The sequence below is a fragment of the Halichoerus grypus genome, chromosome 9 (genome assembly GCF_964656455.1).
Source record: "Halichoerus grypus chromosome 9, mHalGry1.hap1.1, whole genome shotgun sequence".
Lineage (NCBI taxonomy): Eukaryota > Metazoa > Chordata > Mammalia > Carnivora > Phocidae > Halichoerus > Halichoerus grypus.
The window spans coordinates 9,717,003-9,738,635 of NC_135720.1; the positions used below are offsets into that span (position 1 = coordinate 9,717,003).

At 52.4% G+C, this 21,633-nt stretch overlaps 1 protein-coding gene across 1 annotated transcript in view; it reads right to left on the minus strand.

The window, feature by feature from the left end:
- The window catches only part of SYNJ2 (synaptojanin 2), a 73,767-nt gene extending 55,281 nt beyond the window's left edge, over window positions 1-18,486 (minus strand). The window contains exon 1 of the mRNA XM_078055856.1: window positions 18,294-18,486. Coding sequence (XP_077911982.1) covers window positions 18,294-18,420 — 127 coding nt within the window. The 5' untranslated portion in view covers window positions 18,421-18,486. The remainder of the gene's footprint in view (window positions 1-18,293) is intronic.
- Window positions 18,487-21,633: the final 3,147 nt, after the last annotated feature.

Consider the following 21,633-nt stretch of genomic DNA (forward strand, 5'->3'; position numbering starts at 1 on the left):
TGAAGGACACACTTCTTGTGGGGGAGGTCAGCAAGGGCTTCAGAAAGGTCACCATGATGACTGAAGGTACCAAGAATGAGGGCAAGCCTCAGCATCGGCGACACTGGCAGAAAACGAGGTAAAATCACCAGGTAATTCCAACACAGGGCGATGGGTGACGGGGTCCCCAATGTGTGTGGGCAAAGGGTTAACAGAGCCTGCAAGAGAACTGACCTCAGGTTAACATTCCAGTCCTGTTTCCCTGGTAACCTGATATAAGTTATCTATGTTACTAGACAGCCTGGCTTATGATTAAAAATAGTCCTGACTGGTAGAAGGCATCTGGGCTACGAGGAACCACAGGTGACCTATAATAACTATGACGGGGCCATGGGGACACTCTTGGAATGAACGAGCCTGTCCTTTGAGGGGACCCTGGAAGCTCAGCCACCCAACACTGGATCCTGTGGGTGAACCTTGTCCTGGTTCGAGGACATGGCAGGCACACCAGGTGAGTGGAATGGGCCTGGGGTCTCCTGAGGGCTGGGTGAACGTTTGGGAGACCGCCCCACACTGTCCTGCCAGCAAGCTGTGGCTCCCGTCCTAAACCCCCAGTGGGAACGAAACAGTCTGGAAGTTCGGATGAGCCGTGGAAGATCTCTGTTAGGCACCATACATTGAGATTCAAGTGCTTTTACGGAGGAGGGAAGGAATGTCTGGAGGTGGCAAAGAGGGGCCTAGGGGACACACATCCCACCCCCCGGGCCAGTGGGCCAAGGGAATGGAAGGGAAACAGCCGCCACTTAGGCCTGCCAGGGAGAGGGTGGCGTGCCCCAAAGCCAGGCAAACTCGGCCCACCGTCCCGAGGCTGGGGCCGGTGTCATCAGGAGTAGGAGTCAGCCCTGTAGCCAGAGTGTGCTCTGCTTCTTTTAAAACCCAGGCCAGGGGCGCCTGGGTGGCTCAGTCGTTAAGCGTCTGCCTTCGGCTCAGGTCACGATCCCAGAGTCCTGGGATCGAGTCCCACATCGGGCTCCCTGCTCCGCGGGAAGCTTGCTTCTCCCTCTGCCGCTCCCTGCCACTCTGCCTGCTTGTGATTCCTCTCTCTCTCTCTGTGTCAAATAAATAAATAAAATCTTTAAAAAAAAAAAAAAAAAAAAAAACCCAGGCCACGCAGGCCATCTCCTGGTCCGCCCACAGCCAGTCCAGATCAATAATCAAACCAACCACACGTTTCTTTCTTTCATAATATATTCCACAGTAACACACCATAAGGAAATTCCAGTGAAGCGCAGCCCACATGTCACAGAAATAAGTAGGTCAATTTCACAATGCAGACCGCCCAAGACCGGGGTATCATTTGTGGCTGCGTTCTTGTGCATGATTTTAAGCCATCTCCTTGTATTTCAGGTTCTCAAGAGGATAGCATCAGCCAGATCAAGGTCAGCGTCTCCTTCATGAACTCAGGTCAGACTGGTTTATGGCTGTTCCTCCCAGAGTTATCAGTTTAGAGCTAAAGCCGCTCTTCCGAAAGACAATGGTTTTTCTCCGGGCGGGGCGGGTGGAGGCGCAGGAGGGTTGCTAAGCAAAATGCAAATCAAAACATCAGTCTAACCGAAGCTTGTGAGCCATGATGACAGCCAACTGGGCAGACGCAAGGCAGCCCCAAGAAGAAACTTTCCTATACTCCCCGCTGCTTCTCTCTTTCACCAAAAAAAGTCCAGGCCACACAAAAGAGCGAGCGGGGGGAGTGGGGCAGGGGCGGGCACTCAAAAACACAGTACCTAAGCAAATGCGCTGCGTCCCACCAAGGCTGTGCGAGCCTGTGCAAACCGACCGGAGAGAATAAAGGGGAAACGTATCATCTCCTGCAGCCACAGCTGAAAAAACATCTGTGCAGCCGGGTGGGCCCTCCCTGGCCCTCCCACTCCCCTCCCTGCACCGAGGTCCGCTGTGGCTGTGACCGGAGGAGGAGGAGACCGGCTCCTGGGACAAGAGGGCTGCAGTGCAGGGCTGGACACTGAGCCTCTACCGCGGAGTCTTTTGGCCCACGCTGAGCATGCTCCTGACGGAGCTGGGGGACAGGGGCAGTGGGGCGCCACACCGGGAGGAGAGCCAGCGTGAGACGGAACCGTACCTGTTTCTCTACAAATATGTGCGCGTTCACTGTACACGTGGGGGCGGATCCTGCAGACCCGCTCCCTGGGGGCAGTGTTCCCGGCCTGACCACAGATCTCATTCCTGGGCCTCCAGTCTCTCCCGCGCCCCCCCAGGCTCTCCTCCTGGAGCGAGTCCCGATGCGTCACTTCCTCATACAGCAAGCCCTTCTAGTTTGCTTCTTATGACTAACAAATTAGGTCCACGGGCCTGGCCTGGCGCTGGAGGTTCTACTTACAGCTCCTTTCCCACTTTCCTCTCTAACTGACCAGCCAAACCAGCTCCTCGGGACAGCCCTCTCTCTTCTTCCTTCCTCAGTTATCCGTCCAGCTGAACGGCCCCTCCCAGCCCTGCTACAACCCCTCCTCAGAGCCTCCCCCTTGCAGAGAAGCCCTATTTGCATGCATGTGTGTGCACACGTGTGCACACAAACACACACCCCTTTAGAAGCCATGTAGCGTGATCCACATGTATCTTCTTGTGCTATGTGAGATGCCCAGTGGGCGCTGAAAGGAAAGGGAAAGTCACACCCTGTCCTGCTTCAACTCCATCCCTCAACAAGGATTCCAGATGTGCACCTCTGTGCCGGGGCTTGCTCTGAGTCCCAGGAGAATGGCAGCGAGGCAGGAACACGCCCAGAAGAAGGAGCATCGCTTCAGGAAGGAGGTGTGATCCGCTCGGTGGTGCTGCTGGAGGGAGGACAGACCTCTGCGGGGTCCGGCAAGGTGGAAGTCACAGGGACCTTGACGAAGGGCTTCAGAGGAGCGGCAAGTGCCTAAGCCTGGCCGAAGCACGTCACGGGAGGATGGGAGGAGAGCGGAGACAGCACGCGTGCACCAGCCCGTCATGCACGCGAATGGAGAAAGGAGGTGAGGGGCTGGGGCCGGGAGAAGGTTTCTTAACAGGAGATCCAACTGTTTGTTGGTTTCATGGTGGGAATCACCCAGCTAGGAAGGAAAGGGGGAAGAGTGGGAGCACAGTCTTTAAAGATGGGGGTGGGGGGCACATGGGTGGGAAAGGTGGACGCAGAGGAGCATGGGGGTCATCGCTGTAACAGAGGGAAGGTGGCGAGAGCGCCAGCACAGGGCAAACAGGTCAGGTGGTGGGGCTCGTGAAAGTTCTCCTTTTAATTCCTTCTCTTTTCTCAGGGCAATAGGAAGCAAAACATTAGCTGAGAGGCTCAAGGTGTTGAAGGCTTGAGAAGGTGTGAAAGGGCCATCCTGGAGAGCGGAACAACCAGAGGAGGAAAATGCCGCGAGCCTAGAGACTATGGACCAGCACCAAAACCCCAAAACCCTTCGTGAAGTTGCCAGAAGTCAGCGCGGTGCTGTTTCCCTCCAGCCACACGTGGCGACACGGGAGCATGCGTGGGGCGGGGGGGCCGTGGCCTCATCTGGGGCTGGGGGGCTGCCTGGCACGCACCAAGCGGAGAGTGTGTGCAGAGTGGGGGCGCACTGTAAGCCAGAGAAGGATGGGGGACGGGGTGTGCGGGCAGGGACGGTGGCCGGGAGGTTGCAGGGCTGCAGAGCTGTCTGGGTCGGGCGTGAGGGAGGGAGCAGGTAGTGAAGGGTGCCCGAAGCTGACCTTGCAGGGTGGCGTAATAACTGGTGATGAGAAGGTCTAGCGGGGTGAAGTGAGGGGAAGGCAGGGCTTGGCAATGAGACGGTGAGGGCAGAGCAAGGCCAGCGGAGCAGGTGGGTCATGCTGATGGCCAGGAGCTCAGCTGGGATGGGGACAGGAGTTGTGGTGGAAGAGAACCCAGGGAGCCAGGAGCCCAGCTCCTCTATGAACGGAGAGCATGGCCAGGAGGAAGGGAGATCTCAGTAAGGAGAAGTGTGCGTCCCCAGGAGTGGTCCTTCTCGGGGAGGAGGAGGAGGAACCCTGGCCCCAGGTGGCGGTGAGCAGCGGGATGCCTGCCTCACCCCCAGCAATGCTCCGTTTGGGGGAGTGCGCGCAGGCGAAGGCGGGGTTCAGAGAGCCTGCTGGGTGAGGGACTTGTTGAGGTCAGGACACAGTTCCAGGAAGCTGAGGTAAGACTTCATCCATCTACCAAAAGCCAATTCCTACTCTATATTTTAATCCAGAATCCAGAAAACAGGCTATAATTCCCTTCTCAGGCTTCTTTGATTTTTAAAAAACTGTCGTTGCTGCTATTTAGTGGAAAACTAGCATTAGAGATGTGATTAGAACGCCCGTGTGCCGCTCACTCGTGTTAGATGCACCACAAAGATGCAGAGCTGCAACCCGGCTGGATGTGACCTCGGGCCCACAGGGCACACAGGCCCAGGAAGATGAAGGAAGTTCAACTCTGAGCAGACACATGAGTGTGCCTTGTTATTCACAAGTACTATTTGGGGGCATCTTTTGTGACTAGTTTGGCCTCTTCCTACATATGTGTCTATTAATTAAACAGGCCTGCTTACTCGCAGAGGCCCCACACAACCTCAGGGGAAGATATTCACACCATTTTTACAGAAGGGCAGAAGAAACCTTCTCAGATCATTGATTTGGGAACTGCCTCCTCTGATTTACCAACCAGCCAGAGGCTTTCTGTACCTGGAATTAGCAGCTCCAGCCTTGGAAACAGAAAAGTCTGTGGCTGGGTCAGAACCTGGCCTTAGAATCTGAATCACCTCACAGCGGCGATTCCCCAAATGCACCCCAAGAGACGCTGGTGTACCCCTAAGATGTGATGTGTGTGTTGATGTGCTGTGAACAGAAGGTCAAACATACTTGGGATCCCTGGGCTAGCTGACCAGCTGTATTTACCACACAGCCTGAGCGGCACATCTCCAAGGGGGGGGGGGTGCCAGGTCCAGACTCCCCCAGTCATTTACCTGTGAAATCCTTTTGTTCAGCAGCCTCTCTCTGGGGAAGTTCTCCTTTACAGAAGGAACACTTTGCTGCTTCTGATGCCAGCTCCACGCTCCTTCCTGGGGGCCTATTTTGTCCTCCCCAACTCTGGCCTTTTTGAATGGGATGCCATATCTACCACCTGCCCCACCCTCCGGCAGTGGTGGCCCCCTCCTACTCTCTACCATTCCTGGTCCTGCCACAGCTGTTGCTCATGCCTCAAGCACCTGAGCCCTGCCCTGATGTTCCCAGCACTGAGCCTGGCTTGGACCTGAGCAGGTGTGTCCCCTACAGGACAAGTCCAATCTGGGCTTATCTGGAGGCCTGTGCGGCTGCCCTGGGAGCCAGGGCATGAAAGAACCAAATGTCTCCTGGGAAAGGGGTCAAGGCCTAAGGGGAGAGACAGGTGGGACGGCACGGGGGTGGGGGGGCAAGAGGGAGGGGTCACACTGGGTGGAATGCAGTGCCTGTCCTGGGGCCTCCACACCTGAGTCACAGGAAGGAGATGGAAAGAAAAATGGAGAACAGAACCAGCACAGCTTACTGCCCGAAGCAGAGTGGGCGGTGCTGGCCCTGTGGCTCGGGTCATTTGTAGTTTTCCTCTTGAGAATGACTTAGATATCCTTTGCTATCTTTTCTGGTGAACTATTTGTCCTTTTTTGTGATCTATAGGCGCTCTTTTATATCCAATGATTGTCAGTCTTTGACCCTTTTATATGTTGCAAACGGTTATACGCAGTTTCTTTCCAGTCTGTTGTTCGTTTTTAAACTACCTTTATGGTGTCTTTTGATATCCTGGAGTTTTACATATTTATGTAGCCCAATCTATCAGTCTGACACTGAGTGGAGGCTGAGCAGGGGGTCCAAGGTGCCACCAAGGCTCTGTTTCCAGATCCCGCACTGGTCATGTGGGTGTGTTCACTTTGGGAAAACTCACGGAGCTGTACATTTAGGATTTGTTCATTGTTCTATACTATGTTATACTTTAATAAAGAAATATTTCTTAAATCTGTCAGATGTCTTTATCTTTCTGACTTCTGAGTTTTATGCTTTGTTTAGAAAGGCTTTCCACACCATAAAACAGTGAAAGCTTCTCCTATATGTTCTTCTAGTATTTTAAAAGTTGGGGCTCTTTATAGTTCACCTTAAAGGCCTCTGTGATTTGCTTTAATATATGATATAATGTAGGGCTCTAACTTAATTAGCATCCCCATGGGCTTAACAAAACCAAGAACCCCATAAAAGTAAACTATCAACTATGTTACGAGATAACATTGCTTATGGTAAAAATGACCTTAATTGGCCAATTGCCTCTGGACAGGAAAGAGACAGACATGAATTATACCTGCTGATGAGGACACCAGGCTTGGGGCTTGGGTGAAGCCTGGAATCTGTACTTCTGGGGGTTATATAAGAGATACTGGTCCCAGGGCGCCTGGGGGGCTCAGTCGGTTAAGCGTCTGCCTTCAGCTCAGGTCATGATCCCAGGGTCCTGGGATGGAGCCCCGTGTTGGGTTCCCTGCTCAGCAGGGAGTCTGCTTCTCCCTCCCCCTGCTCTTGTGCTCACTCTCTCTCTCCCCTCAAATAAATACAATCTTTTTTTAAAAAAAGAGAAATATGGTTTCTAACAGGGCACAAGGCTTTAAGCTGGGGGGAGAAGCTAGTTACCAGCCGGATGGCTGTGCAAACAGTCACCTGCAAAAACTCCTGCAAAGACCACTCACTCCCCTGGACATGGACAGCCAGCACCGTCCTGGGGGCAAGCTGAGGTTTCTGCCCTCCTCCTTTCAGACTAGACAATCCCAGGGGAACCCGGTCTGAACATCTGGCTGAGTAAAGGAAGAACCCCACCCGGCACCGCACTGGTCAATTGTACCAACACCATTTGCTGAATATCCACCTTTTCCCTGATTAAATCATCACCATTATAATAAACTAAATTAATCCATTTACATAAGTCTGTTCTGAGCCCTCTCTTCTAATCTATTGATTTTTGTCTATTATACGATTCTTTTTTTTTTTTTAAGATTTTATTTATTTTTTTGACAGAACACAATGCGGGGGAGGCAGGCAGAGAGAGAGGGAGAGGCAGACTCCCCGCGGAGCGGGGAGCCCGATGTGGGGCTCAATCCCGATCCCAAGACCCTGGAATCTTGACCTGAGCCGAAGGCAGACGCTTAACCGACTGAACATCCCAGGCGCCCCTCTATTATACCATCCTTACGGCTTTATAGTATGCTTTACTATCTGGTAGATCAAGTTCATCTTCACTGATGTTTTTCAAAATCCTCCTGGCTGTTTTTGCCATTCCTTCATCATTCCGCAGTGTTTCTGGAGCTGCTCCTCACACCAGGCAGGGCTGAGAAGACAGTACTGAACAAGACAAAGAACGCCCCTTGTCGTAGTTTCCTGGGGCTGCCGGGACCAAGTATCACAAACTGGGGCACTTAAAATAACCACAATTTATGCTCTCACAGTTCTGGAGGCTAGAATTCCAGACTCAGGTGTCGGCAGGGCCATGCTCCCTCTGAAGGCTCTAGAGAAGGATCCTTCCTTGGCTCTTCCAGCTTCTGGGGGCCCCGGGGGTCCTTGGCTGGTGGCCACACCGGCCTCTGTCTTCGCATGGCCATCTTCCCTCTGTGCGTGTCTGCTTCTGTGTCTTCTCTTTTTATAAGGACACTAAGTCCTACTGGATTAAGGACCCACCCTACTCCCATATGACTTCACCTTAGTTTACAACTTAATTACGGCTGCAAAGACCTGATTTCCATATAAAGTCACATTCAGTTATGGCGGTACTGTGGGTTAGGACTCAGACAGATCTTTTTGGGGGATGCATCCCGCAACATCCTGCTCCCACAGAGCCTGCACTCCCGAGGTCAACAACGTTACACGGTACACAGGCAAGCAAACAACGAAGGTGCTTTTGGTCATCAGTGCTATGAAGACAAGAAAGCAGGTGACAGAACAGAGACAATGGGGGTGTGGGGAGTGTGGATGCCATGGGCCAGTTCAGCTAGTGTGGCCAGGAAAGTCTCGCCCAAATCATCCAGATAGCCCGAATGAGGACACAGCGAGGCCGAGGTCTGGGGGAGAGCACTGGGGACAGAGGGCACGGTAAGTACAAAGCTGCTGAGGCAGAAGCCAGTCAGGACTGCTCAAATGGAGTGAGCTCAGGAAATGGTAAGAGAGGAGAAGGAGCCAGGGCAGAGGTCACAGGCGGTGCAGGCTTGAGCAGGTCCCTGCGTGGGGGCTGGGGAAGCCCTGGGAGTGGTGGCGGGGACATGAGTTAGGTGGCAGCCGCCAGTCCAAGTGCAGGAGGGCCTGGTTGGAGGAGCACCGTACTTATGCAGCAGTGGGGGTGAGAGGGGGGAGGGGAGGCAGAGCTGGTGGCATCCAGATCCTTGTGGAGGTAGAGAGGTCTGGACTTGCTGGGGGATTGGGTGGAGTGGAGGAAAACAGTAGGACCAGGATGACTCAGACGTTTTTGTCCCGAGCCTCTGCCCCACCCATATGGGGCTGCCATTTAAGCGTGCGGGGAGTCCCACATATACTTTAGTCAGCCCCTTATGTTTTCTCTCAAACTCCTATTAGAATTTAATTGGATTTTACTCATAGATACTTGCATTTATAGATTACTTGGAGAAGAACATCTTTACAATGTCAATGTTCCTATCAAAGAACACAGTATACCTTTCCAATTATTTGGTGCTTTAGTAAAGTTTTATAGCTTTCTTCTTTTAGGCCGTGCATATTTTATTATGTTTATTCTCGGAAACTGTTGTCATTGGGAGAGGAATCTTTGTTTTCCTATGTGAGACTCTAATTCCTAATTGACTCATGATAGTATATTGGAAAGCCATCAATTTTTATCTGCTGAGCCTGAAAAGCAGCCAGCTTATTAATTCACCAAGTCTCACGAACCTCCACATACCTATCACCCAACTCCGAGTTACCAACATTTTCCCAGTTTCATTTTACCTATTCCCTCCCCTCCCGTGTGTGCGCGCACGTGTCCATCCATCTGCCTCCCGAAGTATTGCCAAACAGATCCCAGATATGATATCATTTCACTGACAGGTACTTCAGGATCTGTCTCCTGAATCTTCCAAGTGCACAATCTTGTCCTCCGCACCCAAAAGACTTGAGGGTGCGCAGGAGGCGAGCACACAGAGGCCACAAAACTGAGGCCCCTCCTACAAGGCCCAGCAGAAAGCTGGTGAGCAAACTAAAGTCACAAAGTTCAGCCTCTAAACTCACAACTTTTCTTACAGGATCACTCCCCCGGTCTTGGATCTGGGTCTATTTTCTCTTTTAAGACAAAATTCTAGTAAGCTCTCAGCAACCTGAATTTCCTAACAGCAAACTGAACCAGAACCCTAACGCGGAGAGTGCCGAAGCCAGACACACACCCGAAACCCCCCCCAGGTCTGGAGACATTCATCCGCGGGCGATGGCATTTCATTACAATTCCTCCCTTCATGTGTGTGCTCTTATTGTAATGCGCCCCTATGTTGTGTGTGTGGGGGGCGGTGGGCGCGTAAGCTGCAAGCACCAGTTCCAGAGCTGGATTAAAATTTTATCACCGCCATACAAGTTAGAAGAAGGCCTTTCTGGTCTCTTTCTCCAAGGCAGCCTAGACCCCACAGGGTGCCTTTCTGTGAATTACAAAAAAGTGCCCCCTCTAGACAGGTCAGCTTGGAAAGCAGGGAAGGTGGTGGAGGAAACGGGGCGCAGTACCCGCCTTCTCTATCCGGCTGGTCCGCGGCCCCTCCTGTCCTGAGCCACAGGCCCCTCCCCTCCTGAGCCACAGGCCCCACCCCTCTGGTCCGCGGCCCCTCCCCTCCCGTGCCACAGGCCCCTCCCCTCTGGCCCGCGGCCCCTCCCCTCCCGTGCCACAGGCCCCTCCCCTCTGGCCCGCGGCCCCTCCCCTCCCGATCCACAGGCCCCTCCCCTCACCCCTCCTGGTGGTCTGGGTAAAAAAGAAGCGGATGCCACTATGATGGGCCTTATCGCAAGGGCTTGGTTCAGGCCTGGGCTGGTGGCAAGTTATTTCTAGCCCAAGTTTTCCAATATTCTTTCTTTATCTACACCATTTACATAAAAACAAGCCCATTATTGAAGCAGGTCATGACGCGAGTGTCACAGTTCCTTTGGGCCAGAGCCCTTGGACTGCCACATTGGACCGCGTTCTATCACTCTTCTGCCAGCAGGATCGGGCTTGGCTCCACCCGGAGGGAAGCAGAAGCTGCAGAAAACTGTCTCCTCAGCTTATGGAGTTTTTTCCAACATACAGGATTTATCAGCCACGGATAAGATTTGAGGCGATGTTAAGTTCACACAACAGAGTCAGTAAAGCTGCTGAAACAAGACCACATATTCCCAGACACACAAACTCCCCACTCCAGAGCAGACTGTTAAAAAGCAAAGTTATGTTTATGACGAAAGGTAGGATTTTCAGAATGTTAATGGATGCTAGTAAGAACCAACTAAAGGAGCTACTACTTTAGCACATTTTATGTATGATATTTTAATAAATACCTTACTTTGTGTCCCTAATTGCAGCTAAATTGTTATTGCCTTTTAAAAATTTTCTCTGCCAGTTATAGGAAAGGGGCAGAACCAAGGAGAGAGAATCTCATGCCTTAATTAATTCATAAGTCTCTAATAAAAAAAAATGTATAGCATTAGATTCTCAGCTCAGACTTAGATCTGAACCATCTTAGATTTTACCTTGCCAGATCACTTTCCTAAGATTCAAATTTCTGGGTAGCTTATTATTTTAACTAGGTGTGTAAAGTAAGGGTATTGCTTATTTGCTTATGCTTAGTGTTTAATTTTTTTTTTTTTTTTTAAGACACATGGAATTCCAGAGAAGGAAAGGCAACGCAGCTTGTCATTCGTTGGTTTTCACATGTGGACTCTGAGGCCGGAGAGGTTAATTCCCTCAGATAAGGACAGATAAGGACTAGCATAAGGAGCCAGGGCAGGAATTCAGGTCTTCTCTCTCCTACCAGCAGGCTGCAGAGGAAACAGGTGAAGGGTTTAGTGGAGGTCTCACTGGAACATTCTAGGGTGAGACCTGAGGCAAGGGATGTAATTTGCTTTTTCTGAGTAGAGATTACCACCATCAATCAGTAATATAGTCAATACAAGTTGAATACAAAAAGGCGGCTGGTCAGCAAAGATAAGCAACTGTACATCAGACCTTCCTTAAATCTGGCCATTTTCCTAGATCTTGATGCGTGTCCAGACCATCCCAGTTCTATGCTGGGTCTGAGCATCACTGTGACCACCCTGCCCTCTCCCCCACCTCCTCAAATCCCACATCAATTTCAAAACTAGGAGCGCTCTGGTGGCCCAAGTTCCGCTTTGTGAGACCTCACAATGCTCTAAAGGACAAAGGTTCCTCTTCATTTCATTTCTTTTTTTTTTTTTAAGATTTTATTTATTTATTTGAGAGAGGGCGAAAGCGATCACAGAGGCAGAGGGAGAAGCAGACTTGTCACTGAGCAGGGAGCCCGATGAGGGGCTTGATCCCAGGACCCTGAGATCATGACCTGAGCCGAAGGCAGATGCTTAATGACTGAGCCACCCGGGTGACCCCCCCCCTTCATTTCTTTATCACCTGCTTTGCCCTGACCATCGCCGCAGACCTTGTCAAGGAGCAGAAGCGGCAGAAGATAAGGCCTGTTCTTGGGTAGTGGGTGCAGAGCACAGCAGCTTGTGGTCAGGCTGGACAGGGGCTCCAAGAGGTCAGGGAGGGGGCATCCATCAGGCCCAGTGTCCGAGAAGGGAAGAGGTGGGGCAGGAATGCACAGAGATGCAGGAACAGAATTAAGTACTAGCTTCCGTGATATTACAGAAGGCTCTCCCGGAGAGTCCCTGATCCTCAAAAAACTGCCATAAAATTAAGTTCAGACTTTCGTATTTGTCCTTTGGAACTGCTCCCAAGAATTGGGTCACCAGAAGGAACTGCCCTGCCTGCGCTCCTTAGCTAATATGCTCCAAGTGAATCCTCCCGCTGGAGTCATTTTCTGAACCAGGAAGCGTTGCAAGCAAATGGCAACCCTCCAGCTTCATAAGCTGTGATGCGGACTGCCACTCCCCCAGCACCCGGCCACATGCATCCAGCTTTCCTGCACAGGCCCTTTGCTAAGCACCAGGCCCAGACAGATGCGCAGTGCCCACCTTGGGTGCAAAACACAGTTCTGTCCACCCAGCTGGCTGAGCACCCCCCCACCCCCAACAAGAACAAGCAAACTTAGGACAGGAAGATGCATGCACTCACTCAGGCATCTCTCCCCACCCACGACTGAGATCTTCGGGAAGACCCCAGTCCAAATTGTTATCTGTGTGACACACCTCACACTCAGAAGCATGTTCTTGGGGAGCCTGGTGGCTCATTGCTGTCTCTACACTAAGAAACCTAGCACTTTCTTCAGAGCTTTGAGTCCTAATCAGGCTCTGTTCTAGGTGCTGGGGACATCCACTTGGAAGGATACTACCCAGGGCAAGCCTCAGCTCTGCTGGAACGCAGGACCGAAGCCCACACGTTTCTCTTGAAGATGTCCCCTTCGTGTTGTCACACACACTGCTCAGGAAGTGGGCAAATGCTTTCCCAAGCCTGAACGCTCCTCTTGACACAAGCATCCGATGAAAATCCAGTCCCCACAGGAATGTTCGACATACTTACTCTCACTAGGACCCCTGATCTTCACTGACTGATGACACACGTGTTTTGAAACCCAAAATAAGCACAGAGACAACAGGACACACCTAGTCTTTTTCATACACACATTGAACTTTCTTTTTTCTTTCTTTCTTTCTTTTTTTTAAAGATTTTATTTATTTATTTGAGAGAGCATGAGCAGGGGGAGAGGCAGAGACAGAGAAGCGGGCTCCCGACTGAGCAGGGAGCCAGATGTGGGGCTCGATCCCAGGACCCTGGAATCATGACCTGAGCCAAAGGCAGACGCTTAATGACTGAGCCACCCAGGCGCCCCTGAACATTCCTTTTTTCTAGGGATGAGATTTTATTAAACGTACTGTTCTCTAGAGCCTCTGGGCCTTGTTCAAATCATGACTCCACCATTAATTAGAGGTAGAACCTCACGTAAATGCTTATGCTTCTCTGTGCCTTGCTTTCTCCAAGTGTAAAATGGAATCATAATTAATACCTGCCTTGGTGTGTGGGTTAAATAAATCAATACATGTAAACCACTTAGGACAGTGCCTGGCACATGGTAAGTGCTCCATAAATGTTAGCCATTTTTTTTCCATAAATGTTAGCTATTATTATCAAGTTGGACCAAGGTTTATTTAGTTAGCTAAAAATTCAATGAACATCCTCAAAGCAAAATGAGCTCATGCTATATGAATATATCCTGAAGTAAATTTCTATCCATTTAATACTGGATCAAGGACATGCATATTTCTTTTTTTTAAGATTTATTTATTTATTTGAGAGCGAGCATGTGCACACATGTGCACGTGAGCGTGTGGGGGAGGAGGGGCAAAGGGAAAGAATCTCAAGCAGACTCCCCACTGAGCACAGAGCCGGAAGGGGCTCGATCTTAGGACCCATGAGATCATGACCTGAGCTGAAACCAAGAAATCATGACCTGAGCTGAAACCAAGAGTCTGACACTTAACCGACTGAGCCACCAGGTGCCCCAAGGCCATGTGTATTTCTCCAGGTTTTCATTAAATCATCCTCAAGAATGACTTACAGGTACATAACAGTACCCAAAACCTCCTTCCAGCATTCCTTGAACACAATTAGAAAGTGCCCATAACTGGGCTGTTTTGCATTGGCCTTGAAGGTGGACCCCGGCCTGCCCACTGAGAGCCCCTCATCTACCAGCGCCCAGACGAATCCACCAGTGTCCGCACAACATCCAGCAGTGTGTGGAAGACAGAAGCGCCGTCCTGTCTATGGCCACACCGCCCTGACTGCGCCCATCTCATCAGAAGCACCGTCCATTGCAAATGCGGCCCGGAGATGCTTGCGCAGCCCTGGGGGCTTGGCTTTCAAGCCTTCAGCTTGGTCCGCTGCAGACACCCCCGCAAAAGGGATCCGATTTTCAGACTGAGGCGGCTGGCGACCACACCACTCGCCCTGCCCGGAAATGTTCTCTCTCACTTGCTCTCTTTCTCTCTCAAATAAAATATAAAAAAATCTTTAAAAAACACAGGACCAGGTAACACAGAATTGAAATATATTGACAGATACCAATGCTGAGTGACAGGTACAGGGGATTTATTTTTCCTTCTACTTTTGTACATTTGAAAATGTTCACACTTAAAGGTTATGGGAAAGGTTTTTGAGCCACAGAGCCCCAAAAAGGAGCCTGGCAAGATATGACATCAGACTCCTACTGGCGAGGTACACAAACGACAGGTAGAAGTACACACTAACCCAGTTTGCGTTTCCGTGACTATCATGCTGAGCATACCTCCAAGTAGGAAGAAGGACCCGGCCACAAGCCGTGGAGGCCCACACGTGGGGGCTGCCCCGGTGTCCCCAAGTCAGCAGCCTGGAGCCCCCCCTGGCCCTCCCTGTCTTGCAGTCTCCACCCAGGACAGCTGATCACCTGGCCACTCAACGGATCCTCTCAAGTGCCCTTAAGCAGGTCAAACTGTAAGGCACTGACTAATTCTGGGCCGCAAAGCCAGGTAAAGTGAGCAAGGCAACAGTTTAGCAGAAGCCTTGCTTGGTTCTGTGGCCGTTTCAGCAATTCAAACAAAGCAGGATATTGTGGTCTTATATAAACACAGCAGCTGGGAAAGCCCAGGCCCGGTGTTTACACAGAAACTTTCCCCCCAGAAGCTCAGCGTCATTTAGGGACACTCACTAATTAAGTTAATTAAGTCTCCCAGGCCTCCCTCCCACCCCCACCCCTGCGGCCGCGGCTCCCTGTTCAACAGCAAGCGTGGCTGGGGGCAAGAGGCAGGGTCGCACTCGCTCACAAACAGCCGGGCAAACACATGGACGCTCGCAGGCCACCCTTCCTGGGGGCTGTTTGGAGAAGGCTGAACTTTGGAGTATCCGTGTGTGTTCTGAAAATGAAATCCACGAACAACAGGCACACTTCCCTTCCCTTGGTGCACACTAGGTCTAAAAGAGACAAAAGGAAAGACAGCAAGGACTTTTCGTCCAGATGTGCCAATAAGAGAAGCTCTGCGCGCTAACTGGCTGGTGGGCCACGGGGAACTGTTCCATGCCATGGCTTTCCACCTGTACTTGAGAAGCCTCCTACTTTCCAATCAGGTCACCGACAAAACGTAGGCCAACGTGTTTGGCTTTTCTGCTTCCGAATCCCTGTTCCCACGGATCTACCCTGAAGACAGACTCTCAACCTAATTCTTGTAGAAGCAGGAATTTAGAAGTAGTCCCTCAGCAACCTTCCTGCTGGCAGGCTCGATGGCCCGGTGTGGAGACCGGGGTGCAGAGTCACTGCGGAACGAACAGCAGGACTGGGCCCAGCCAGACCAACAGAGGATCATCAGCTTTTCCTAAATGCACAGCCCAGCTCAAGGCCCTGACTGTCTCTGAGCACTGCCTGGAAACAAGAAGCAATTTTTGTGAGCCCCTGCGGGTGGTGAGAGGCTTTCAAGTGTGGATCCTTGTGGGGTAACCTGTGCCTTTGAAGAGCTGTGCTTGCAGCCCGCTGTGGGGCACACGAGCTCTCCTGCTGTTCTCCCTAAAAGCAGCGGCATGCATCTGCCTCCAGACGGCATGCATCTGCCTCCGGACAAGCAGAGGAACGCTCACTGGCTGGGGAGAAACCACCACCCACATGGTAATAAACCATCCACTTAAGTCTCCCTGGCCTCTGGTTCCTCCCCGTTCCTCCCCGTTCCTCCCCGGGGAGACCCATCACAGGAAACCACAGCTTAAGTGAGAGGAAGCTGCCCCCAGGCTTGAACCTCATGGAAAGGGTGAGTGGTCAGGATTCCAACCGCGGCTAAGCCGGCTTCCACAGATGTCTGGTCCCATGCAAAAGCAGGCATTGAAACCTTCTGGGGAAAAAAACGAAAGTACGCTTTTCCTTGTCAAGGAAAGGAAAGCAAAGAAGCCAGCCCTTTGAAACACAGATGGGAATTTCAAATTCAGAACCATTCTATCAAATTGTGGCGTATTTCGGATACTTGAAAAGCCTGAAACAACAACTTTCTAGTAACAGAAGGCTTTGATAATCCTCCTCTGGACCAGCAATAGCACCAAGCGTTATAGCTGCTTTTTAAAAATAGTTTCACTTAACTTAAGAAAAACAGACTTTAAAAATTAAGTATTCGGCCTAAGTTCTACTTAAAAACGAATGCTCGGTTAAGTGACAAATGTGGGCTGCACATGAGTTGAAGACAAGCCAATTCCTTCCATTACACCCTCTGTACTAGAATCCAGTGGACTGTAGTCACCACAGTAATATACATGCGTCACAGCCCAAACTGAATTTCCAAATGGAAAATATGCATATTATTTTCATTAATCATTTTAAAGTCTTCACTTTTGAAAAAATAAAGTCTTTTTCTCCAAGTGGCTTCAAAGGAACTCTTAAATGTGCATGAACCTTGCTTAACGTTGCCGTAATCCAAGTGATGGACGTTTTAATCTCTTTGATGAAGGAGTATTTTTGTACCATGATATGAATCTCTTGGCTCTGATAAATGTGGTATGAAGTAGACATCTAAAATGGAATGGAAATTTCTGTGGTTTTCTTTCAAGACCTTAGCAAATGACCAAACTTGGATTTTTCGGGACAGAGCACAAACTGGAATAATCTGATAATAATTTAATCAACGAGTGGATGCACACTATGGTACTAACAATGCTGGAAACATTGTTTCAGTAACCAAGCGACTGAAAACAAGCCCGACAACTATATGCTAATGAAATGATTAGGGAAACTGAAATAGAAGAGATGATTCTTCCAAGAGGCATATCCTAACTGAAGAATCCATGCATACAAATATGGGGGGGGGGCAAAAAGACTAGAGATGTTTATAAAGTGTTGTGGAAGTGAGTGCCCTGGTCATCCAGAACCTAAAGGACAGTGACCTTCCTCTGTGCTTTGTTTAGGACGAACAAGGTAAGATGGTATAGCAGGACACCAGCTGGAAGCCTACTCTCCAGCGTTCAAGTTTAAAGTTCTAACAGTCCTACTCGGTTTTGCTCACTTTGGCCTTCCCCATGAAGTGAGCCACAGAACAAGGGACAGGGTGATTGGCTGGTGATACCAGGACGCCACGTGTTGTATGACATTATAAAAACAGCCGCACACTCAATGGATTAAGCACCTGGCTCTTGGTTTCAGCTCAGGTCATGATCTCAGGGTGTGAGATCAGCAAGGAGTCGGCTTGAGATTCTCTCTCTCTCCCTCTGCCCCTCCCCAACTCTCAAATAAATCTTTAAAAGCAGCAGCATAGGACCCAGGTAGAGGTGTGTCCCCTTGGGTCAAGCAAGTTTCATAGCCTCTTCAGGCCCCAGTTTATTCATCTATAATATATGGCGATAAGAGTAGCTCCTTTGCACAATTGTGAAAGTTAAATGAGATCACCACTAAAGTCCTTGGCACAGGCCAGTCTCAACACTTCCTGAAGCACGGACGTGAAACGTACTGGCTTGGCATCTACAAATACATCCAGCGGAAAGGTAGAGTCACCAGGTGGTACATTTGCTTACAAGTTCTGCACTTTGCAAAACTGATGCTTCTCGGCCAAGTATCTACGTGAGGTTAATACAGGTGCCATCAGAGGTTTCTCCGGGGTCTGTGTTCCCGTGTTTGTGTCCCCTATCCCCTCGGGAACAGAAGCTAGCCAACACAAACCAACGGGCAATCACTGGTTTCATCAACAGGTGCAAAAGAAAACGAGCGTCAGGCCCGGGGTCGGGGCGGCTCCTAGGTCAATCCCCTGGGATCGCGGTGAACCTGTCACGTGTCCCGGCGGGGCGCGGGGGCACAGGAGGCCACACCGGCTCTGAGCGCAACCACCGGGCGGGCGCGGCGAGGGCAGACCCCCAGGAGGGGCTGCGGGCCGCCGCGCCCTGGGCCCGGCCTGCGGGGCACTCTGGCGTCCCCGGGGTCACCTCATTCAAACAGGCCGCCCGCACCCCGCGCGCGACCCCCACGCCCCGGCTGTCTCGGCGCCGCCCGGGACTGGTCACCTCGGGGAAGGGAGGTGCCCCTTTCTCGAAGTCTGGGCACGGCCGGCGCCCTCGCCTCGGGCGTCGTCTCTCCCCCGGGACGGGAGACCAGGGGAGCGCGTTCCCAGCCCCGGGTCCGCGGCGGGGTCGCACTCACCGAGCGTGGCCACCGTGCCGGCCTCGAAGAGCAGGCAGTCCCCGCGGCCGCGCGCCTCCAGCAGGACGCTCCACTCCCCCGAGGCGTCCAGCCGCCCGAGCAGCCGCAGCCCTTTGCTCAGCGCCATGGGCGCCGGGGCGCGTCGGGCCCGAGGGCGCGCAGCCCGTCTCCGCTCCCCGCGCGCCCGCCCAGTGCCAGGAGTTTCGCTTTGGGCCGGGGCTCCGGGCCCCGCGCAGGCTCCTCCCCGGCCTCCTCCGCGGCCTGCCCCCGCCCCCGCCGCGCCGCCCCGGGGCAGGTGAGGGCGCACGGCCGCCTCCCCGCCTCCCCGCCCCCGCGGCCCGCGCCCGCAGGCGCCGCGCTCCCCCCAGCGGCGAGGCAGCTGCGGCCGGGCGGGCCTGGCGTCGGCGCCCCGCGCCCCCGGGGCTTTGCTCGGGGGGCTGATCCCGGGCCCCCGGCCGGAGGCGAAGTCCTCCCTGCGGCGGGCGGCCGCCGAGGAGGAAGATTCCACACATTCCTGGGCGCGCAGGAGGCCGCGGCCGCGGGGTGCCCCACCGAGCCTGAAAGCGCCGCAGGACGCCCGGCCTTATAAGGGCCGCCCGGCCCGGGCCCGCGGCGCTGCGAGGCGGGAGTCCGCGGCCTGCCCTCCCCGGTCCCAGCCCGGGCGGCGCACGACCCTGGGCCAGTCACTTCAACGCTCTGTGCCTCAGTTGCCCTGCGGGTGAAGCGGGTTGAAGGTTGCGCGGAGGATTCCAGTTAACTCCCAGAGGGGCTTAGTGAGTGCCTGGCGAGTGGCAAGGGTTCAATCAGTGTTGCCTTTTACTAGCTTTCTATACGTGAGGATACTGTGGTCCGCTTCCACACCAGGGAGAACTTGAGGGGATCAAAGGCGTGTTGTCTCAGAGAAAACTGAGACTGTGACTTCTAGGCGGGCCCCTTATGTGCCCTTGACTTCTCTGAGCCAGCTTTCCTGTCAGATGGCGGCAGTACCCGTCCGACCGCTCACGCTTGCCGGATGGGTGTGGGTCAGAGGTCAGGGTGAAAGCTCGGGAAGTAACAGGCAGGGCAGCTGTGAGGGGCTGGTGGGTGCAGAGCGAGGGGTCTCCTCCCCTCCTTCTTGCAGCCCCTCCTCCCACTCTGGGGTATCATCCTTGACTTCGGGGCAGACAGTGCCATCAGCCAGTTTGTACTCGGGGCGTGTGGACTTCAGCACAAATCCGTGCACCATTCATTGGCTTATGCTGCCCCTCCGCGGATGCCCTCGCAGCTAAGTGAAGGGAGGCAGGGCCCCTCACGGCACTGGGTTCTAGCCAGATGCCAGGACTCATCTGCAGGGGAGGGGAGAAGGGAGAGGGCTTACCCAGAATGGCTCCTTGGGTGGGTTTGGAGGTTTTGTTTCCTTCTCCTGTCATGGGTGTGTATGCACAGCCCCAGAGACCTCCACCAGGCTCCCAAACCACCAGGGCATCTCTCACCACAACCTGCTCACATTGAAGACTGTGGGCCGGGCTCTTTGTCTCCGGAGCACGTTCCAGAAGGAGCAGAGTCCCCAGTGCCAAGCAGGACACTGTGGTGCCCTTGCAGACGTTCAGGAATGACAGGAAATGACCAGATATTCAGTCCTCTGTGGACAGCCTCCCAGGTGATGAATTGGGAAATAAAGTAAATGTAAACAACTGGCAGAGATTCAAATCATTCCTCAGCCTTCTGTCCTGTTGCTCACAAATTTAGTTATGAACTGTGGATATCCCAGGTATGACGCTCATAAGCTGTCCACACAGTCTCTTCCTCTGTGAAATGGAGCTTTACCCATGAAATGATACAAAGTAGCCTCTGGCCCTCTTTTAAACTTGAAGCTCACTTCTTCCAGGAAGCCCTCCTAGAATGATGAGGTCCCAGGAAATAGCGTTTATATGTACTCAGATTCACAGATGTACATTTCAGCTCTCATTTGCTCATGTGTTGCTTGAGACATGTTTCTATATTCTTTTCTCAGCTCTGTTTCACAAATTAGGGATAAGATCTCAAGGAGGACCTAGTCTTTTAAAATTTTAACTCTCCCCCTCTTTTGTGCCTTCTCTAGCATCACAGAATTTGAAGCTCTGCATCGTGGCATGCTGTACGTATTGTAGAAACTTTCCTACGGTGAAGACCAGCACTTGAGCTTTACAGTTTATAGAATCTAAGACACAATCAACTGGAAGACGAAGCACGATTTTAGGTGCCGCTGAGAAACAATGCTGCCCGCTCACCTATGTAACTAAATTGTTGGCTATGCCCTGATTTCAGCAATGGTATGGTGTGCATCTTAGACTCAGTGAACTGTAGTGGCTGCCCCCTTATCTCTGACAAGTGGCTGAATGAGCCAGGAGCCTGCTGGGTTTTCAGGTGGCTGCCCTCTGGTTTGGAGTGAACCGTCCACATGGGTGGCTGACGAAGCAGCAGCCTTACGTGCACACTGCCTTGATGGGCCAAGGGCCCCCCCCTCCCCCGCCGGACACGGGCACAGTTAGCAGATGGAGAAAGTAGCAGAGCTTGAGACATTCAAGAAAAAGCTCAGCTCTGATACCTAATGGGCAAGTGGAACCTGGGGAGGCAAGGGAACCCATCTGAGTGGGGAAAGTCTGGGCATATTCTGCTCCTGAGCTGTAGGCTCCTGGAGGGCCCATGATTGGAAGGGGAGGAGGTGAGGAAGGAATCTCCTCTAGAGATGAGAAGGAAGGCCAGGCTCTTCAGAGGGAGGGATAGGACGGTAGGAGGCAGGGTCGAGAAGGAGGGTAGGAAGCATCATCCTTCCAAAGGCCTGGCCCCGGCTGAACCCCCAAAAAGCCAGGAAGGGGGTGGGAATGGGAACCCTTTTCCCAAGGGCGGGAAAAGCCCAGAACATTTGCTGTGGCATAGTTGTCTCTAAAAGGTGTGTTCCAAGTCCCCTGGGCTTGAGGAGACAATGGGATCCTAGAGCTAGGGACAACCTCAGCTGATCCTCTCTCGGTTCTTTGCCAAAGGAGGAGAATGTCTCAATTCTGTCAGCGATGTCTTAAAAATATATCCAGGGTCTGACCACTGTTAGCCTCGCCATGAACTCAGGTTTGGTTCTCTGTGACACAGACTCTGCGCTGGTGGGGTTTGCGAGCAGGCTGGGGTACTGGGGAGGGCTCTCAGGCCCTATGCCAAGGGAAGGGAGAATGAAGTTGAGCTGCCATGCAGACCTCACCGACCCCTCAGGACCTCCAGAGAGGGGTGGCCCCTGGAGGCGTCCTGAATGCATCGACCAGTGTTGGCCTTCAAGATGGGTACAACCTTGCGCCCGGGGGCTCCCTTCGGCCAGGAGCAGCATTCCAGC